At 37.3% G+C, this 15282-nt stretch overlaps 2 protein-coding genes and 2 long non-coding RNA genes across 4 annotated transcripts; 3 read left to right on the top strand and 1 right to left on the bottom strand.

The window, feature by feature from the left end:
- The first annotated feature begins 392 nt into the window (after positions 1-392).
- On the top strand, positions 393-7591 carry LOC106150814 (soma ferritin). The gene is made up of 4 exons (XM_086997266.1): positions 393-678; positions 6243-6389; positions 6697-6822; positions 7094-7591. The coding sequence occupies exons 1-4, from the start codon at positions 574-576 to the stop codon at positions 7232-7234; spliced, it is 519 nt and encodes a 172-aa protein (XP_086853392.1). The 5' UTR covers positions 393-573; the 3' UTR covers positions 7235-7591.
- Positions 1686-4171, top strand: LOC147759606 (uncharacterized). Its single transcript, XR_015331359.1, has 3 exons — positions 1686-2167; positions 2729-2794; positions 3148-4171. It is a non-coding gene; the product is annotated as an uncharacterized LOC147759606 (long non-coding RNA).
- LOC147759605 (uncharacterized) lies at positions 2816-5503 on the bottom strand. Its single transcript, XR_015331358.1, has 4 exons — positions 5265-5503; positions 4640-4714; positions 4175-4349; positions 2816-3926 (listed from the first exon to the last, which is right to left on the bottom strand). It is a non-coding gene; the product is annotated as an uncharacterized LOC147759605 (long non-coding RNA).
- Positions 7592-10691: 3100 nt separating the features above from the next.
- LOC147759604 (soma ferritin-like) lies at positions 10692-15271 on the top strand. The gene is made up of 4 exons (XM_086997267.1): positions 10692-11027; positions 13754-13891; positions 14503-14625; positions 14892-15271. The coding sequence occupies exons 1-4, from the start codon at positions 10929-10931 to the stop codon at positions 15030-15032; spliced, it is 501 nt and encodes a 166-aa protein (XP_086853393.1). The 5' UTR covers positions 10692-10928; the 3' UTR covers positions 15033-15271.
- The last annotated feature ends 11 nt before the right edge of the window (positions 15272-15282 follow it).

Raw genomic sequence — 15282 nt, 5'->3', positions numbered from 1 at the left:
AACGAATCAAAAACAAAATTCCTTTTTTTTATGAAAATAAATTCGTTCTTTTGCTGTTAACGGTGCCCTTGAGATCTGCAACGGAATTAACCCAATTATTCTACCAAGGGTATGTAAACAGTTTTGTTTGACTCAACTAAACCCAGATGGGCAAAGAGCAATAGAGTGCAACTCGTGATAAAGAACGATATGTTGCGCGTAATTACTCAACCAGCTGTTGGCTTTATTTTGTTGTTGTTTTGATGGTAATTAGGGACGTAAATAATTTATGGATATTTTGGGCACGTTACTTTTTTATTTGGCTTGTTTCTGACCCAAGGAACGTTAAAAATGCACAGTCATTTAGTGACATAATGTCACGTGGCGATGAGGTCACGGTGACTATAAAAGCAGCGTCGGGGCTAGCGTGCGACATACTAGCTAGCAACTTTAGTCGACTCAACTCTTGGGACGTCAGTGTACGTACGGATTGAGCGACTGTTTTCCCTCCAAAAATCTTGAAAATCAATCAGTGATTTTTTAAAGCAATATTTTGTCTTAGCATCGTGAAGAGCGTTCTCCATCGACGGCACCATGGCATTGTCTCTTCCCCGCCAGAACTATCATTCAGAAAGCGAGGCAGGCGTCAACAAGCAGATTAATCTGAATTACTATGCCAGTTACGTCTACCATTCCTTGGTGAGTACGATTAACAACAGCGTCTGCTAATTAGATTGTCAGTTAAAAGTGGTATTAAATGTTGGTCTGGCCTTTTGTTTTTTGGTCGTGCACATCTTTAAAATGAATTTCTGCAGGTTTTCTACCAACCGTATTTTCTTTTATCATCAAGCTTAGGTAAGAAACAGACTCAAATGGTTTCCTTTAAATGACTACGCTGAGGTGTAAGTTGCAACTGATTGTACCTCAATAATGTTATATATACCTCTTCGATTCCCTCCATTTTGTTTGCTCAATGTTTGCTCAATTTTCTGTTCCTATGTCCTACATATTGCCGTAATATTATTCTCGCCTCTAATATCATTTGACCTGCTTCGCTCTCCAATAATTATTTTTGTGTTCCTTAGCAAATCCTGGTCCCGTCAGCTATTGCAGGATTATTAGGGTTGGATAGCCTTTGTTGTTAAATAATAAAGGTAAAGGAAAATAAGATGTGCAGTAGAAAAATGGCAAACTGTTGAATGGCAAAGTAAGAAGGCGAAAACTTGGCGCGCGCAGTTATCACTGAGTTTGAATACCAATCCAGACAAAATATTTTGACACATCTTAAAATAGTAGTGGAATCTCCAAAAATTCCAAAGAAAATGTTATTACAGGATGATGACATCGAAGAGAATATAAAAACACTTCGACGCCATGTATACGTATTATAACCTCCAGCCCCGGCCCCCTATATAGCAGCGAGCTTTTCGACTCTCAGTTTCACTGTTTTGTGCGTAGTTGATTTTTTCTGGCCTTGACTAAGTTTCAAGACCCAGAATTAATGACTCATGCGAAATATCATGTAACCCCATGGTCGTATTGTGCGTTATCTGAAAAGCGACGGAAATATGACAGCGTATCTTATTTAAAGAGGAGATAAGAAGAAAAAGGCAAGTCAAAGCATAGAGTGGATTAAAGGCAGCGGAGGCAATTTTTAAATCCAAACATTGGACATAAAAAATATTAAAAAGCGTCATAAACCATTAAAGGATGTCTTTCCGCTGTAGACGCTTAAATAGGCCTTTCTCTGAAACTTTGCCTATTTGATCCTGAACCCCAAAGCATGTCTCACACGAAACCGTTGAGAAAATAAAGGTCGAGGTATAGGTTTTTAAGATCACTTAAAGAAAAAAAAGCGCAGCATTTTTTTTTCGTCTAAACTTCTCGCCATTACTCCCCTACGCATGGAATTCTGGGACTTGCCTCAATTTGCATATGACTGAATACTACTGTTTACTACGCTCTGGAGAAGACCCGGATGTCACTGCAAACCAAGATGGAGGGTAGTCCGAGTACACGTGAGTTGAAAGAGAGAAGAATAACTCTACGGGACAATGAAAAAGGAAATAAAACGGGAAATGCAGAAGCAGAGGATGTTATTTTCATTGGCAGGCCGGTGAGGTAGACAAAGCAGAAGTAGGAAATAAAACTGACAAGCGAGAAACTGACAAAATTCTGCCGGATACGGGTAGGTTATTTCGATCTCTTATCACGTCCGACTCTTTCATTGAGAACATATTCAGGAGGCGGATTTAGGGCGTCTTCTGGTTCTTCCGGAAGACGGTTAGATTTTCAAGTTTTCATTGGCGGGTATATGTAATATTTCTGTCGAAAGGCGGTCAAAAATGGAGGATGGATCAACATTACTCGGAAGACTGTCAGAATAGACCTATATCTCTGGATCCGCCCCTGTTATCCCTGCTGTACGCAGAAAAGTTTATTATTCTTTAGAGCAGTCAGTACAAACAAGGATTGAGCTAAATAGTCTTCTATTAAAGACTGGTTTTTGTCGGCTTACTTAACGTCGTTATATACTCAAGTCCAAAAAAAAAAAAAAAAAAAAAAAAAAAACCTTTCACTATTTACCTTATTCGAATTTAATTTAAATTAAAAGATTTAAAGCGAGCACATTAATTGCAGCATCTGATGGTAGTAAATGTTTATTCTCTGTTTATGTTTTTAAAGTTGACTTCATGGGGAATCTCTGGAGAATAAGGATAATACACTGGTATATATATTTTTTATCCAGGTAATATGCATGTGGTAACATCTACCCCTACATCAGGTTCAAGGCCAACATAGAGCCAGAGCCAAAGTAAGTACCTGACACCCAGAATCCAAACACACAATAGCTGTTTATTTTACCATGTTCAGTACACCTTGCCATCAATATCAATCTAATGCATGTTAGTACTTGGAACAATGCCATTTTATTATAAAGTTTAACACTGCCATGGCAGCTAGTCCTAGAATTGTGACAAGCACAGGATATCAGTACTTAATGTGGGGAACATTATATAATAAATTGGATTTTGAAACAAATAATTTTGATAACCATGCTCTATTCAGTGCTCTTATGTCTGGCGTAGACATTACAGATAGTGGGTGCTATTAATTTCACAAAAAAATGCATTGAAGTCTTTCCAATAGTCAATGTTTTGTTTTTAGGTATACTAAGCAGCAAAGCAAGCACTCAAAATCATGGATGACAGTAAGACCTCAAGCTGTTACATAAACAATTAGCTCAAATAAAGGTACATTCCAGTCTTACAAACCAGGAATTTGACATGGGAATTACAAGTACACATTTCTAAGCAGCCATGGTGCAGATAGAACCAAGAGACTCAAGGCACCGTGGTCCTTATATGTATATAAGAATTTTTTTTATCAAAATGATGATTACCTCACATGAACTTTTCTTTTATAAATCCATCCAGACATACATTATTTCCTTGTATGACATTAACTTTTAAAATGATTGATTTTATGAACAGATTGTGTACAGAGTTGCATTTTACTTTTGATATGAGAAAGGGATAAATGAAAGCACCTTGTTTTTCTATGCCTTTATTTTTTATGTTCACTGAATGGTTGCACAAATTACAGTAGAATGAAAAGAATCTTTCTACTCAGTGACTTGCATATTACAGGTCTTATGAATGTTTGGTCAGTAAACTGATACTCATGGTAATAGTTATTCTGTGATTTTCTTCAAAGTGAAGTAATCCAGCAAATTCAACGGCAGTCAAAATGTAGGGGACATTACAGTGAGTGGGAGATGGGCCAGTCCCATCTCCACTGATGCTGAGTCATTGCTTGGTAAATTCTCTAGCAAAAGCATCTTTATATCCAGTGCAAGGCCAGGATTTCCATCACACTTGTCACAATGTATTCAGCACTTTCCTTGGCAACACCATCATTTTCTTGGCAACACCATCATGTATGCTCTGATAATGAAAAAAATATATTCACTTTTATATCTGTCATTTCTGTTTTGATATGTACAATAGCTTACTTCAAAAATAAAATATTTGAAAATGTATGAACACTAAAACAACCATAAGGACTGGATTTCACACCACCAAATTTTATCGAATAAATTTACTTTGAAAATAAGAAGGAATATGAATGGTGTTTGTGTATTGTGAGAAACTTAGAATTTATCTTTTCAATAAAGATTTAATGAGTTTTATACCTCTTCTGTGAGTAACTGAATTCTCCTTTCATGTTCTTGAGTCAATCCTCCTGATCTCACACCTCTTCCAAGCCTTGTACTACTGGACCTAGAAGTGCTATGTATCACTGCCAACTCTACTAAACCTTTATACAGGGCTTTTTTTCTAATGAGGCTGACATCACAAGATAGTATGCTGTAAAATAATAATAAAACTAATAATAATAATAATTGGCACTGATTTAATTGCATGCTAGTAATAATATTGTGAACTGTTCAAAATGGGTTTCACTTCAATTAATCATTGTCCTGCACTCAAGCGTATCAATTGTTATCCCTAAACTATAAGTTTTTTGTATGTGTGGATTATTACATGTGAATATAGGTGAGGGTAAGGTGGGTCCTACACATTACTATCAAAACTAAGGAATATGCCAGATTAACTAAAAGGCCTGTATTATTTAAAAATAACAGAAAACTCTTTACCTCAGGGAGCTCTTTACCCTCTAGTTCTGGACTGCTCTGACTGCTTGCCTCATCAACAATAGGCCTACTCTCGATCTGAAAAGTATAAAAACAGATCGACTAGAAAAGCAAGATAAGATACGTGTGTGCGTAGCACAAAATTCAGGCACTCCTATTGACGATTTTGACATCTGCACGATGCTCACCACTACTGCCAGTAAGTATCAAAATCGTCTGGAACGCATTTGTAGTCCGTGCTACGCTGTGCGTGCAAATCGCGATGTCAAAATTGCGGCTCAGAAAGCATAGCAAACAACAAAAAAAGTAACAGTCGTTCATAAATATCCAACCGAAAAGGGCTGGTTCAGTTGACCCGAAAAATATCACTGTCTCTAATCATGTCACCGGTATATTTCCTGATACAAGTCACTCATTCGGTGAATCGGCATTGAGAATTACGGCATCAAGCACTGTTGACATAAAAGGCTACACTCCGTCGTAAATATTTTCAAGCCATTCGTTGATTTTTGGACTATTTTAACCGACGAGAAGTTAAATGAATTCTTTAAATGTTTAAGTGCACAAACCTGTTCACGAACAATGAAGGGAGAGAGTTTTAACTAACGTGCATCTGTAAACGACTTACTTCGAACTCCACCGCGCCATATTTGTTTCTCCTAGTGTACGAGTGCTATTTTAGGCAACGCACTCTGATTGGCTAAAACCTTGCGGTAGTCGTCTTCTCTTTTTTGGGGAGAGGACGTTCTCCAATACAGACTCGAATGTGAAATAATTAATTATTTTGATTGCCGTCTACCTCAAAGGCGAATTTTGGTTTAGATCGTGACCTTCATATATAAGAAAAAGTTTGGGATATGTTTTATTTTCCCTCATATCGGAAAGACCCCCTTTAACCATAATCACCCGCCCACGAAAGAAAGAAACGTGCAACAAGAACGAGAAACCTGGAAATTTAAAAGAAAAATAAATCAGATATGTGTAGTTGATGGCAGGCAATCAGGTACAGAGGGCAGAGGGCAAATTTTCGATGGCATCAGTAAATCGCCACTCATTACCGTTTACATAACTGTGTACTTAGTAAAAAGGATACGGTCAAAGATTGCGTTATCTGAATGAATCATGTTCTCTTTCCTGTGACACCTGATCAACAACGCGGGGTGTCCAAAACAAGTGCTGTGTCAAAGACAGGAAGGTCTTTATATAAACGTCATGTGACAAGCCGAGGCCTGGGAAAAAAGTGAAAAGTGGGAACGGTCAAAGAGTGTCTTGAAAAGTTTTTTTTTTCCAATTTCCTTTTTACTATTGATTCTATTTTATTTTAATTAGTGGAAGGTGGATATACAGTAATACGAAACTGAATATTTGTTGGTGTTAGCAATACGGTATTGTATTCTGAGACTTACCTAGATTTTTTTAAACAAAAAATCCAGTTTTGTCTTTTTTCGTTATTTCTGAATTATATTATCTTGAATTTTGTAATTTAAGTAAGCATTAATTTGTCTTCACCAAAACACAATGCAGATGGTCTAAGCAACTTTTGAAAAGTTTATTCGCCTTCGTCCCTTTTAACATGAACTCATATTCATTTTCTTTCCGTCGTCAGGCATGGCACTTCGACCGCGACGACGTGGCTCTGAAAGGATTCCACGAGTTCTTCAAGGAGGCGTCTGGGGAGAAAAGGGAGCACGCCTGCAAGCTCATGAAGTTCCAGAATCAGCGCGGGGGACGGGTAGTGCTGCAAGACATTAAGGTACTCTGCACGCAGATTTTTAATTTTTCATGATGTTATGCGATTTTTGGTTCTTCGTTCTTAAAATCTTGAAAACACAGTTTGAAAGCATTTGGTATCTTCTTTTCTTCCTTCTGTTTTCTTTTGTTTCTTAAAACATTTTCTGTAAATTTTGAATGATAAACTACAGTTGCTCTTAAAATCTTTGACATTTCCAGGTTCTATGAGAGAAAGAAGAACAACACTTATGGGAAATAACTAGTGGATAATATATATTTCCGTTTATTTACTCATTCCCTTTATTATCATCATTTTTCTCATTTCACAGAAACCCGACCTTGACGAGTGGGGTGATGGCGCCAACGCCATGAAGGCTGTCCTGGCCTTGGAGAAGAACGTTAACCAGGCCTGGCTGGACCTGCACAAGATCGCACAGAGCCACGTGGATCCAGAGGTAAAGTTTCCTCACAATTCTGCTCCACGGTATTCATTGTTACCCTCTGCCGGGGTCACAGATTGATTTTTACTAGATATTCACAGATACGTGTCTTAATGGCTAATTTATGACACTTCTTTGCTCGCGCTTTTTAAAATGAAAAAATATTAAGTTTAACATTTGGAAAAGGTTATCGAGAAGCAAACAGAAGTCGTTATTATGGATTTTTTGTCGCCTATATTGCGCCTCTTATGCTTTGAATTGATCATTTATATGTTATCCTTTTCAGATGACCAACTGGATCGAGACCGAATTCCTTCACCATGAAGTGGAATTCATCAAGAAAATCTGCGATCACATCACCAATCTGAAGCGCAATGGACCAGGTCTTGGAGAGTACATGTTTGACAAGGAGACCCTGCAAGATTAAATGAAGACCCCGAACCGACCATTCACAGAAGCAGACGACGGCTGAACGCATTTCTTACTGCGATCTTAATGTGAATGAGTTGATCATAAATGCGAACTGAAAAGTAAAGCTTACGCTAAAAATCAAGTGAGTGATTTAGCCAGATCTTGCAACGAAATTGACAATCTTGACGTCACATTTTCTCCCAAGGATTTGATTTTAATTGCCGGTCCAAGTAGTTTTCAGGCAATCTGTAGGTTTGAGAGCGTCTTGTGGAAGATCCCGATTAGGCCAATACGAACTGACGAAATATACTTAAAAACACTGATCCGCGTCACGGTATAATGATCATTGTACCCTATTAAATCTCTCCATTGATTAAGTGTTCCGTTCATTAAAGCTTTTAAAACCTCATTGGCGTTTTGAATTTCTTTTCAGTGGCTAAGTCGATATTTAATTGAAATACTTCGTTTGAACGCATAACTGTTATCAGTTTTAAAAAAGATTAACATTTCAGTGTGTAAAGGAATTCACTGAAAGTTAAAAAAAGACATTTTTTTCCATTTACGAACATGGTGAAAATGCATCTAACGTCCCTTATTCATCACTTGAAAAAAGGGAGGCCCTTAATAATAATAATAATAAATAAATAAATAAATAAATAAATAAAATAAATTATGCAAAATTCGCTTGGTTTGAGATCAACATAAACACCTCTTCGATCGGTCACTTTACAGACCATTAATTGCGCGTTCGTGACTTTGAATTGATTTCACAGTTCTTAATGCTATTGTTTACGAATCACAGTTAGATAACGTTCAGCTCTCTTTAGCAAACCCGGGCCAAATAAAGGTTGAATTCATTCACCCTGAAAAATTCTATTGTTTGATGCTTTCGCCATTGGCTTATATAGACAAAGCCTTTTTTTTTTTTTTTTTTTTTTTTGTTAAAAGAAGTACACTGTAGTATGATTGAGGTTATTGGTTGTTTTAAATAGTTATTATTTTAATTTTCATATATATGTTTTCGATTTAGGTTGCAATTCCTTAAGGCTTAGTTTGAAGAGGCTTGATATTTATTTATTTGTTTATTTATTTATTTATTTTGCAATTTTTTATAATTCAGTCAGCTCAAACAAACGGGACGGCATTTCCTTACGTAACCGTGGTTGGTTACCGATTTTTAGGATGACTTGTAGACCCGCGGACTAACATATCCTCGGATCAAATATGTCCGACCCACTTGAAAACTTACCACGTTATCCCCGCGGAGAATCTATTCGGTATCTATTAGAGGATTATGCGACAAGGTTTCAAGTGGGTCTGCCATATTTGACCCGCGGATCCGTTAGTCCACGGATCAACGTGTTCTGAATGCGCCCTTGGACGATCTCCCAGGGTTCTCTATCTTTAGCCTACATCTGAGTGCATGCTTGAAGCTGGGGTCTCGCTGCCTCAACTTATAAAGGATTAAAGGATTCTAGTCACGTAAAATCCATTTCTCGAATTTTGAAGAGTCAGCACTCAGTCCATACACTAACAAAAACTTTTGATTGGGTAATTTGAATACAGAATGAACTGGAAACACTTGGCTTGTCTTTAAATTTTTCTCGAAAATATGTTAGATAATTTTATACCGTCCTTGAGAGAGTAAAGATTGAAAGATAATTTTAGACAAACATTGACTGGAGAAATATCCACAAGGAGTAAAGGCCTACTGTACCAACATCTTGTTGATAATTTTGCAGTGCAATTCTATTCAGATAAGCCAATTTCACAGAAATGTAAGGAATTAATCGCCAATTTAAGACTTTCATCACATAATCTAGCTGCAGAAACTGGAAGGTAAACAGACACAAAAATTAAGAACCTGTAAACTATGTATTTTAGATGATATCGAGATTGAATTTCATTTTAATCTTTTTAGAATTTAAAACTTTCTTTGCTACAGAACGATTAGGCAGAAATACATCAAATAATTTATTACACAAAGCAAAGTGTTTGCAACTAATTAAGTTGTTATCATTAAACAATGTTTCACAATTAAACAACTTATGAAAGTACTTAAAATGTGCATCGGAGCTAAGATTAACGTTAGTCTGATGAGTTATTATCAGTGGAATTGGGAGTGAGCTTTTTGAATTCGGAGTGAGGTTTACGAATTCGAAGTGAGGTTTGCGAATTCGGAGTGAGCTTTTTCAATTCGGAGTGAGGTTTACGAATTCGGAGTGAGGTTTACGAATTCGGAGTGAGGTTTGCGAATTCGGAGTGAGGTTTGCGAATTCGGAGTGAGCTTTTTCAATTCGGAGTGAGGTTTACGAATTCGGAGTGAGGTTTGCGAATTCGGAGTGAGGTATGCGATTTCGGAGTGGGGTTTACGAATTCGGAGTGAGGTTTAAGAATTGAGAGTGAAGTTTAAATATTCGGAGTGAGGTTTAAGAATTGAGAGTGAAGTTTAAATATTCGGAGTGAGGTTTAAGAATTGAGAGTGAAGTTTAAATATTCGGAGTGAGGTTTAGAATTGGGAGAGTCGTTTGGAATTTGGAGTGCACTTGTGGGCCACCGCAGGTTACATAACGCTTCCAAGGACCTGGGACTGGCTTGCACTAAATTACCGAAACTATCTCATGATCAGGTGTGATAATCGTTTTTGAAGGGAAAGATATATCAAAAGAGGCTAATGACAATAATTAGGCCGAATAATTTCCACCGTTTTAGAATCGTTAATAGGCCTCACTTCTCTGTCAGCTTTAAATGGGTAGACATTTGTTTTCTAAATTTTTTTAGTTTGGAGAGACTTTCGTTCCTAAAATACGTTGGCTTCTCTTCCGTGATTTAGATTTGAATTTAAGGGTGAAGATGATTTGTATAACACTGCCGTACGTCGTTGCATGGAAAAACAAAAAAATTAAATTCTCATATACCACATTATTACCAGTATATATTATCAAAATTCTAACAAAAGGCAGCTAGTGTATTACCGTGCACTCTCGTATGTCTAGTACTTTACGATAATTAGGTCATACGTCAATTGTTGCATAACCTGGACGAGTTTTTTTCTGGTAGTGATAATTTTCTGTATCTATAGAAAATCAGCATGTACTGCGTATAATTGAATGATCTAATCTTGCGTGGCTTGTTAGGTTTTCTTTCTTTCTTTCTTTTTTTTTCATTGTTTCCATTCTTCCTTTACTTGCAAAAAGTTTCTAAAAAACAGACAAAACAATCGATATAAATTTAGAAATAGGTAAATGAATATATGTAAAACAATTAACGAATGAAATTATATAAAATAAAATATTCTACCAGGTTATTTAATATGTCAGATGTGTTTCTAATCTCAAATTTTTCTCTCGCGTTCAACCATGACCGCGTCACCATAGTAATAAAAAAAAACAAAAAAAGAAAAAACTGGCCATTCGGATCATTGAGGTCAGTACAGCAGTGACCGGGGTCACGGTCTGGTAAATAGGCCAGCAAAACACGTGCTCGGCTGGACGTCCGAGTGAACTACGGGAACTCCTAGCACCTTTATATTTATCTGCTCAACGAGGGGACCGTAGTTGTGCGTCTTGCAGCGCCAGTGAGCAGACGGACACCAGCTCCATCACATACTAATTGTTTCCTGTACACTATCCAGCTGAATACCGATTTCTTGATTTGCTAATTTACTAGCAGTAGAAACTTAATTGGTTCTATTCCGTGCTATAATCACTATGTCGCTGTGTCGCCAGAACTACCACGAGGAAAGCGAAGCCTGCGTCAACAAGTTGATCAACGCCTGCCTTCATGCCAGTTACGCCTACCAGTCCTTGGTAAGTGGAGTATGCAAGATTTTGCAAAGTCGCTAAAATCGCTAATTAACACATGAAGATTTCCCCAAATGCTTGTAGTGTTTTCCTTTGTCTAAAAATGTTTGGACCGTGAGTTATGCACTTGGTCTGTTGAGATTTAATACAGCTCTTCGCAATTTTATTTTTTTTTTTTTTGACTGAAATTAAAAAATATTCCAAAGTGAGCTCAGAAAGTTATTGCTCCTACTGGTAGGAGGTATTCAATATTACCAGAACATACAAATGGCATTCGAGGCTACACTGCCCAGTGCCTATCAAAATATACGGCTTCTATTTACACATGAAACCTTAGACTGCATTCCCACTGATTTAGATCGATTCATCTGGATCGACCTAACTCCCTGGGGTTCACGCGAAATTGCTATCAGCTCAAGAGGCTTACATGTCTGTAATCAGAATCTCAGGGTTTACAAATTATATATATATATATACAGCTGAATATATACGCTTTTATATGCAGTATATACACCACTATTCAGCTTATGTTTGTGTACACCCCCTACTGCACCTTCTGCTACAGCAGGGATTAGTCTATAATCTGTATAATTGCATATAGCTCAGACCTTGATGGAGAAGTCCTCAGCATAACATGGGGTAAAGGTATTTAGTGAAAACCGTTAGTTACCAGACTCGGGGAAAATCCACTGGTCTTGGTACCAGTAAAATACATTTATATCAAACAAACAAAAGTCTTGTGGGATGCACAGAAGTTGTGTATTTTCAAATTAAAATAAAATTTGCCTCCATAAGCTTTCACTTTGCGGCAGTGATAATGCTGATTTGTACATGCACCGGCTTAGGTAGAATACAGAGCAAGAATACTGACGCTTCATCCATCGAAGGCAACAGTAGTCAAGAGGGAAAATAGCTTGATGGGTCACTCTCACGTGCGTTGATCCGTTTCAAAAAGTGCTATGCGCTCATTGCGACAAGAGGTAATATTTGGCGTCACAAATACGTTTGCCTTCCTTGTGAAAGCTATTATATAAGCTTCATAGATATCAAAATAATAACATATATCAGACAAGCGGGAAAGCAGTTGGGTGGGTCACTCTGACCTGCACTGATCTATTTCATAGATATCAAAATAATTATATATATCTATCAGTCAAGCGGAAAAACAGTTTGGTGGGGCATTCTTACTTGCACCGATCCATTTCATAGATATGAAAATAATTATATATATCAGTCAAGCGGAAAAACAGTTTGGTGGGGCACTTTGACCTGCACCGATCCTTTCACAGAGCGCTGGGTGCTCAATGCAACAAGAGATTAATATATGACGCCACAAATGCGTTTGTCTTCCTTGTGAAAGCTGTTATATAAGGTTGTTTTCTCTACATGGGCTTCCATCGTGAGGCTAATGTTTAAAGTAATTATTTGGCACACGCTGATTATTAGAGGGTTTTCCAAACGAACGACATTTCTTAAACAAATTCTAAACAAAGAGGGAAAATAGCTTGATGGGTCACTCTCACGTGCGTTGATCCCTTTCACAAAGTGCTATGCGCTCATTGCGACAAGAGGTAATATTTGGCGTCACAAATACCTTTGCCTTCCTTGTGAAAGCTATTATATAAGCTTCATAGATATCAAAATAATAACATATATCAGACAAGCGGGAATGTAGTTGGGTGGGTCACTCTGACCTGCACTGATCCACTTCATAGATATCAAAATAATTATATATATCTATCAGTCAAGCGGAAAAACAGTTTGGTGGGGCATTCTTACTTGCACCGATCCATTTCATACATATGAAAATAATTATATATATCAGAAAGCGGGAAAGCAGTTTGGTGGGGCACTGTGACCTGCACCGATCCATTTCATAGATATCAAAATAATTATATATGTATATCAGTCAAGCGGAAAAACAGTTTGGTGGGGCATTCTTACTTGCACCAATCCATTTCATAGATATTAAAATAATTATATAATATATAATATATGTTTTTCCGCTTGACTGATATATATATATATATATATATATATATATATATATCAGTCAAGCGGAAAAACAGTTTGGTGGGGCACTTTGACCTGCACTGATCCTTCCACAGAGCGCTGGGTGCTCAATGCAACAAGAGATTAATATATGGCTCTATTCCCATAGATTTTAGATCGATCTATCCCCGCGGGGAGTCTCACTAGATTACTTTCAGATAATCCGACTTAAATGTCCGTCCCGCCTACTACAAGCTGTAAGGGGGTAATTAACTGTCGTGTCCGCCCGGCTGACAGCTATTTAGCGTGAACCCCCAGGGAGTTAGGTCGATCTAAAGTAGGTCGATCTAATCTATGGAAATGGGGTGTATGACGCCACAAATGCGTTTGTCTTCCTTGTGAAAGCTGTTATATAAGATTGTTTTCTCTACATGGGCTTCCCTCGTGAGGCTAATGTTTAAAGTAATTATTTGACACACGCTGATTATTAGACGGGTTTCCAAACGAACGATATTTCTTAAACAAATTCTATTTAAAGGGAATAAATGAATAAAAGAAACGACCAAGTTCAAACCCCCCCCCCCCCTCCCTGTCCACTCCAGAGATACCACAGTCTGTTTGTTCGTAGTCATTGCGCCTTTTTGGAATAAACGGACTAAAACGTAGAGTAACGAAGACCTCGGGGAACTTTTTTGCAAAGATATTTCTTATAAAATGTGCGCTTTTTTTCATTTTACTAGGCGTGGCATTTTGATGACGAACTGAAGGGATTCTTCAAATTTTTCAAAGAAGCGTCAGACGAGAAGAGGAACCAAGCTGGTAAGCTCTCACATTACCAGAACACTCGCGGAGGGCGGATAGTGCTGAAGGACATTAAGGTACGAATGCGCGTCTTCTAGTAAAAAGGCACCTCTCTCATACCCTCTACCAGGGCTGCAGATTGATTTTTCACAAGATATTCACAGATATGTCTTTAGATAAATAGACGGTTATTTTATTATCACTGGCTTTTGGTAATTTTCCTAATAATATCTGCCATCCTTTCTCATGACCAGTTTGTTCATATTATCTTATCTTATTATTATAGTCAGTTTGTTCATATTATCTTATCTTATTATTATAGTCATATCTAGGGTAAGAGATGGACTTAAGAAAATCATAGAGATCAACTAGCTATTTAAATTTCGTCCTGAACTTCAGATTTCTCGCAAACGATCTTGGAAACTGTGAGGAGTCGCGGACGTATATTGTTTGTAGAACTCGAAAATGAGTAGATGAACTACCAAAACAGCAGAGCGTTTATTTGTATTTGTTAATCTGTTAATAAAAGGAAGCAGGCGGTTAACTCTCCGAGTTTTAAAAATTAGTGGGAAGTAGCATTTCTCAGCCATTTTATATTCTTGAAACACTGAAACGTTGCTGTTGCAGCGCAATTTAAATTGCACATTTTATCAATTTTTGTCATAAAATTATTTTCATTATTTTGCAGGCACCAGATTTTAAACTCAGTAATGGATTGAATGCTATGGAGGCCGCTCTGGGGCTCGAAAGGATCCTCAACCAAAGCTGGTTAGACGCACATAAAACGGCGACCAAATTTGAGGATGCCGAAGTACAGCTTTTTGCGATTTCTCTTTGAAAAGAAAATCGGATATGTATTTATGGTTATTTGTAGAAAACGGTGATCGCGTTTGGGATTTTACCTTTTTTTTTCTTTGACCAAATGTGCATAAATAGTCAATTGACGATACTATCCTCCCAATTGTAGGGAGTTCGTCCGCCTATTTTTGTTTTTGCAGATATCTATTTAGTTTCAAATCTTTGTTTTATTGCAATTAATTGCAACGACACTCATATCACGCGCATTAACTTTTGCAGATGAAGAACTGGATTGAAACAGAATTCCTTCACCACGAGGTGGCGTTCATCAAGACGATATGCGACCACATCACCAATTCGAAGCGTGTAGGACCAGGGCTTGGAGAGTACTTATTTGACAAGGAAACCCTGCAGGAGTGATGTCAACCCCTATGTTAATAAATCATGCAGTAATGTTAACACTCTATGACATACAGTTGGTTTTAACCAAGATTTCCTTCAGGTTTGACAAAGAAAGTAAAATATAGTCACAGTTAATGATAATAAATATTGAAGTAAGAATGGATAACAGTTAATATTTGAAAATCCTTGTTTGCATGACCATTCCAATTGAAAAATAAATTCAGTTTTATCCCAGAATAAATAAACAAGGAATTTTATTTCTTTAAAC

This window comes from Lingula anatina, chromosome 10, assembly GCF_051362555.1.
Source record: "Lingula anatina isolate TDL-2025a chromosome 10, LinAna3.0, whole genome shotgun sequence".
NCBI classification, from domain to species: domain Eukaryota; kingdom Metazoa; phylum Brachiopoda; class Lingulata; order Lingulida; family Lingulidae; genus Lingula; species Lingula anatina.
This window is presented reverse-complemented; position numbering and strand designations above follow the sequence as displayed.

What these genes read in the sequence shown, in the direction of transcription:
- LOC106150814 (XM_086997266.1), top strand. Translation starts at nt 574, where the DNA reads ATGGCATTGTCTCTTCCCCGCCAGAACTATCATTCAGAAAGCGAGGCA. An exon ending in GTTACGTCTACCATTCCTTG is followed by an intron (nt 679 to 6,242) that starts GTGAGTACGATT and finishes TTCCGTCGTCAG; the next exon opens with GCATGGCACTTCGACCGCGA. An exon ending in AGAGCCACGTGGATCCAGAG is followed by an intron (nt 6,823 to 7,093) that starts GTAAAGTTTCCT and finishes TATCCTTTTCAG; the next exon opens with ATGACCAACTGGATCGAGAC.
- LOC147759604 (XM_086997267.1), top strand. Translation starts at nt 10,929, where the DNA reads ATGTCGCTGTGTCGCCAGAACTACCACGAGGAAAGCGAAGCCTGCGTC. An exon ending in TAGTGCTGAAGGACATTAAG is followed by an intron (nt 13,892 to 14,502) that starts GTACGAATGCGC and finishes ATTATTTTGCAG; the next exon opens with GCACCAGATTTTAAACTCAG. An exon ending in CCAAATTTGAGGATGCCGAA is followed by an intron (nt 14,626 to 14,891) that starts GTACAGCTTTTT and finishes TAACTTTTGCAG; the next exon opens with ATGAAGAACTGGATTGAAAC.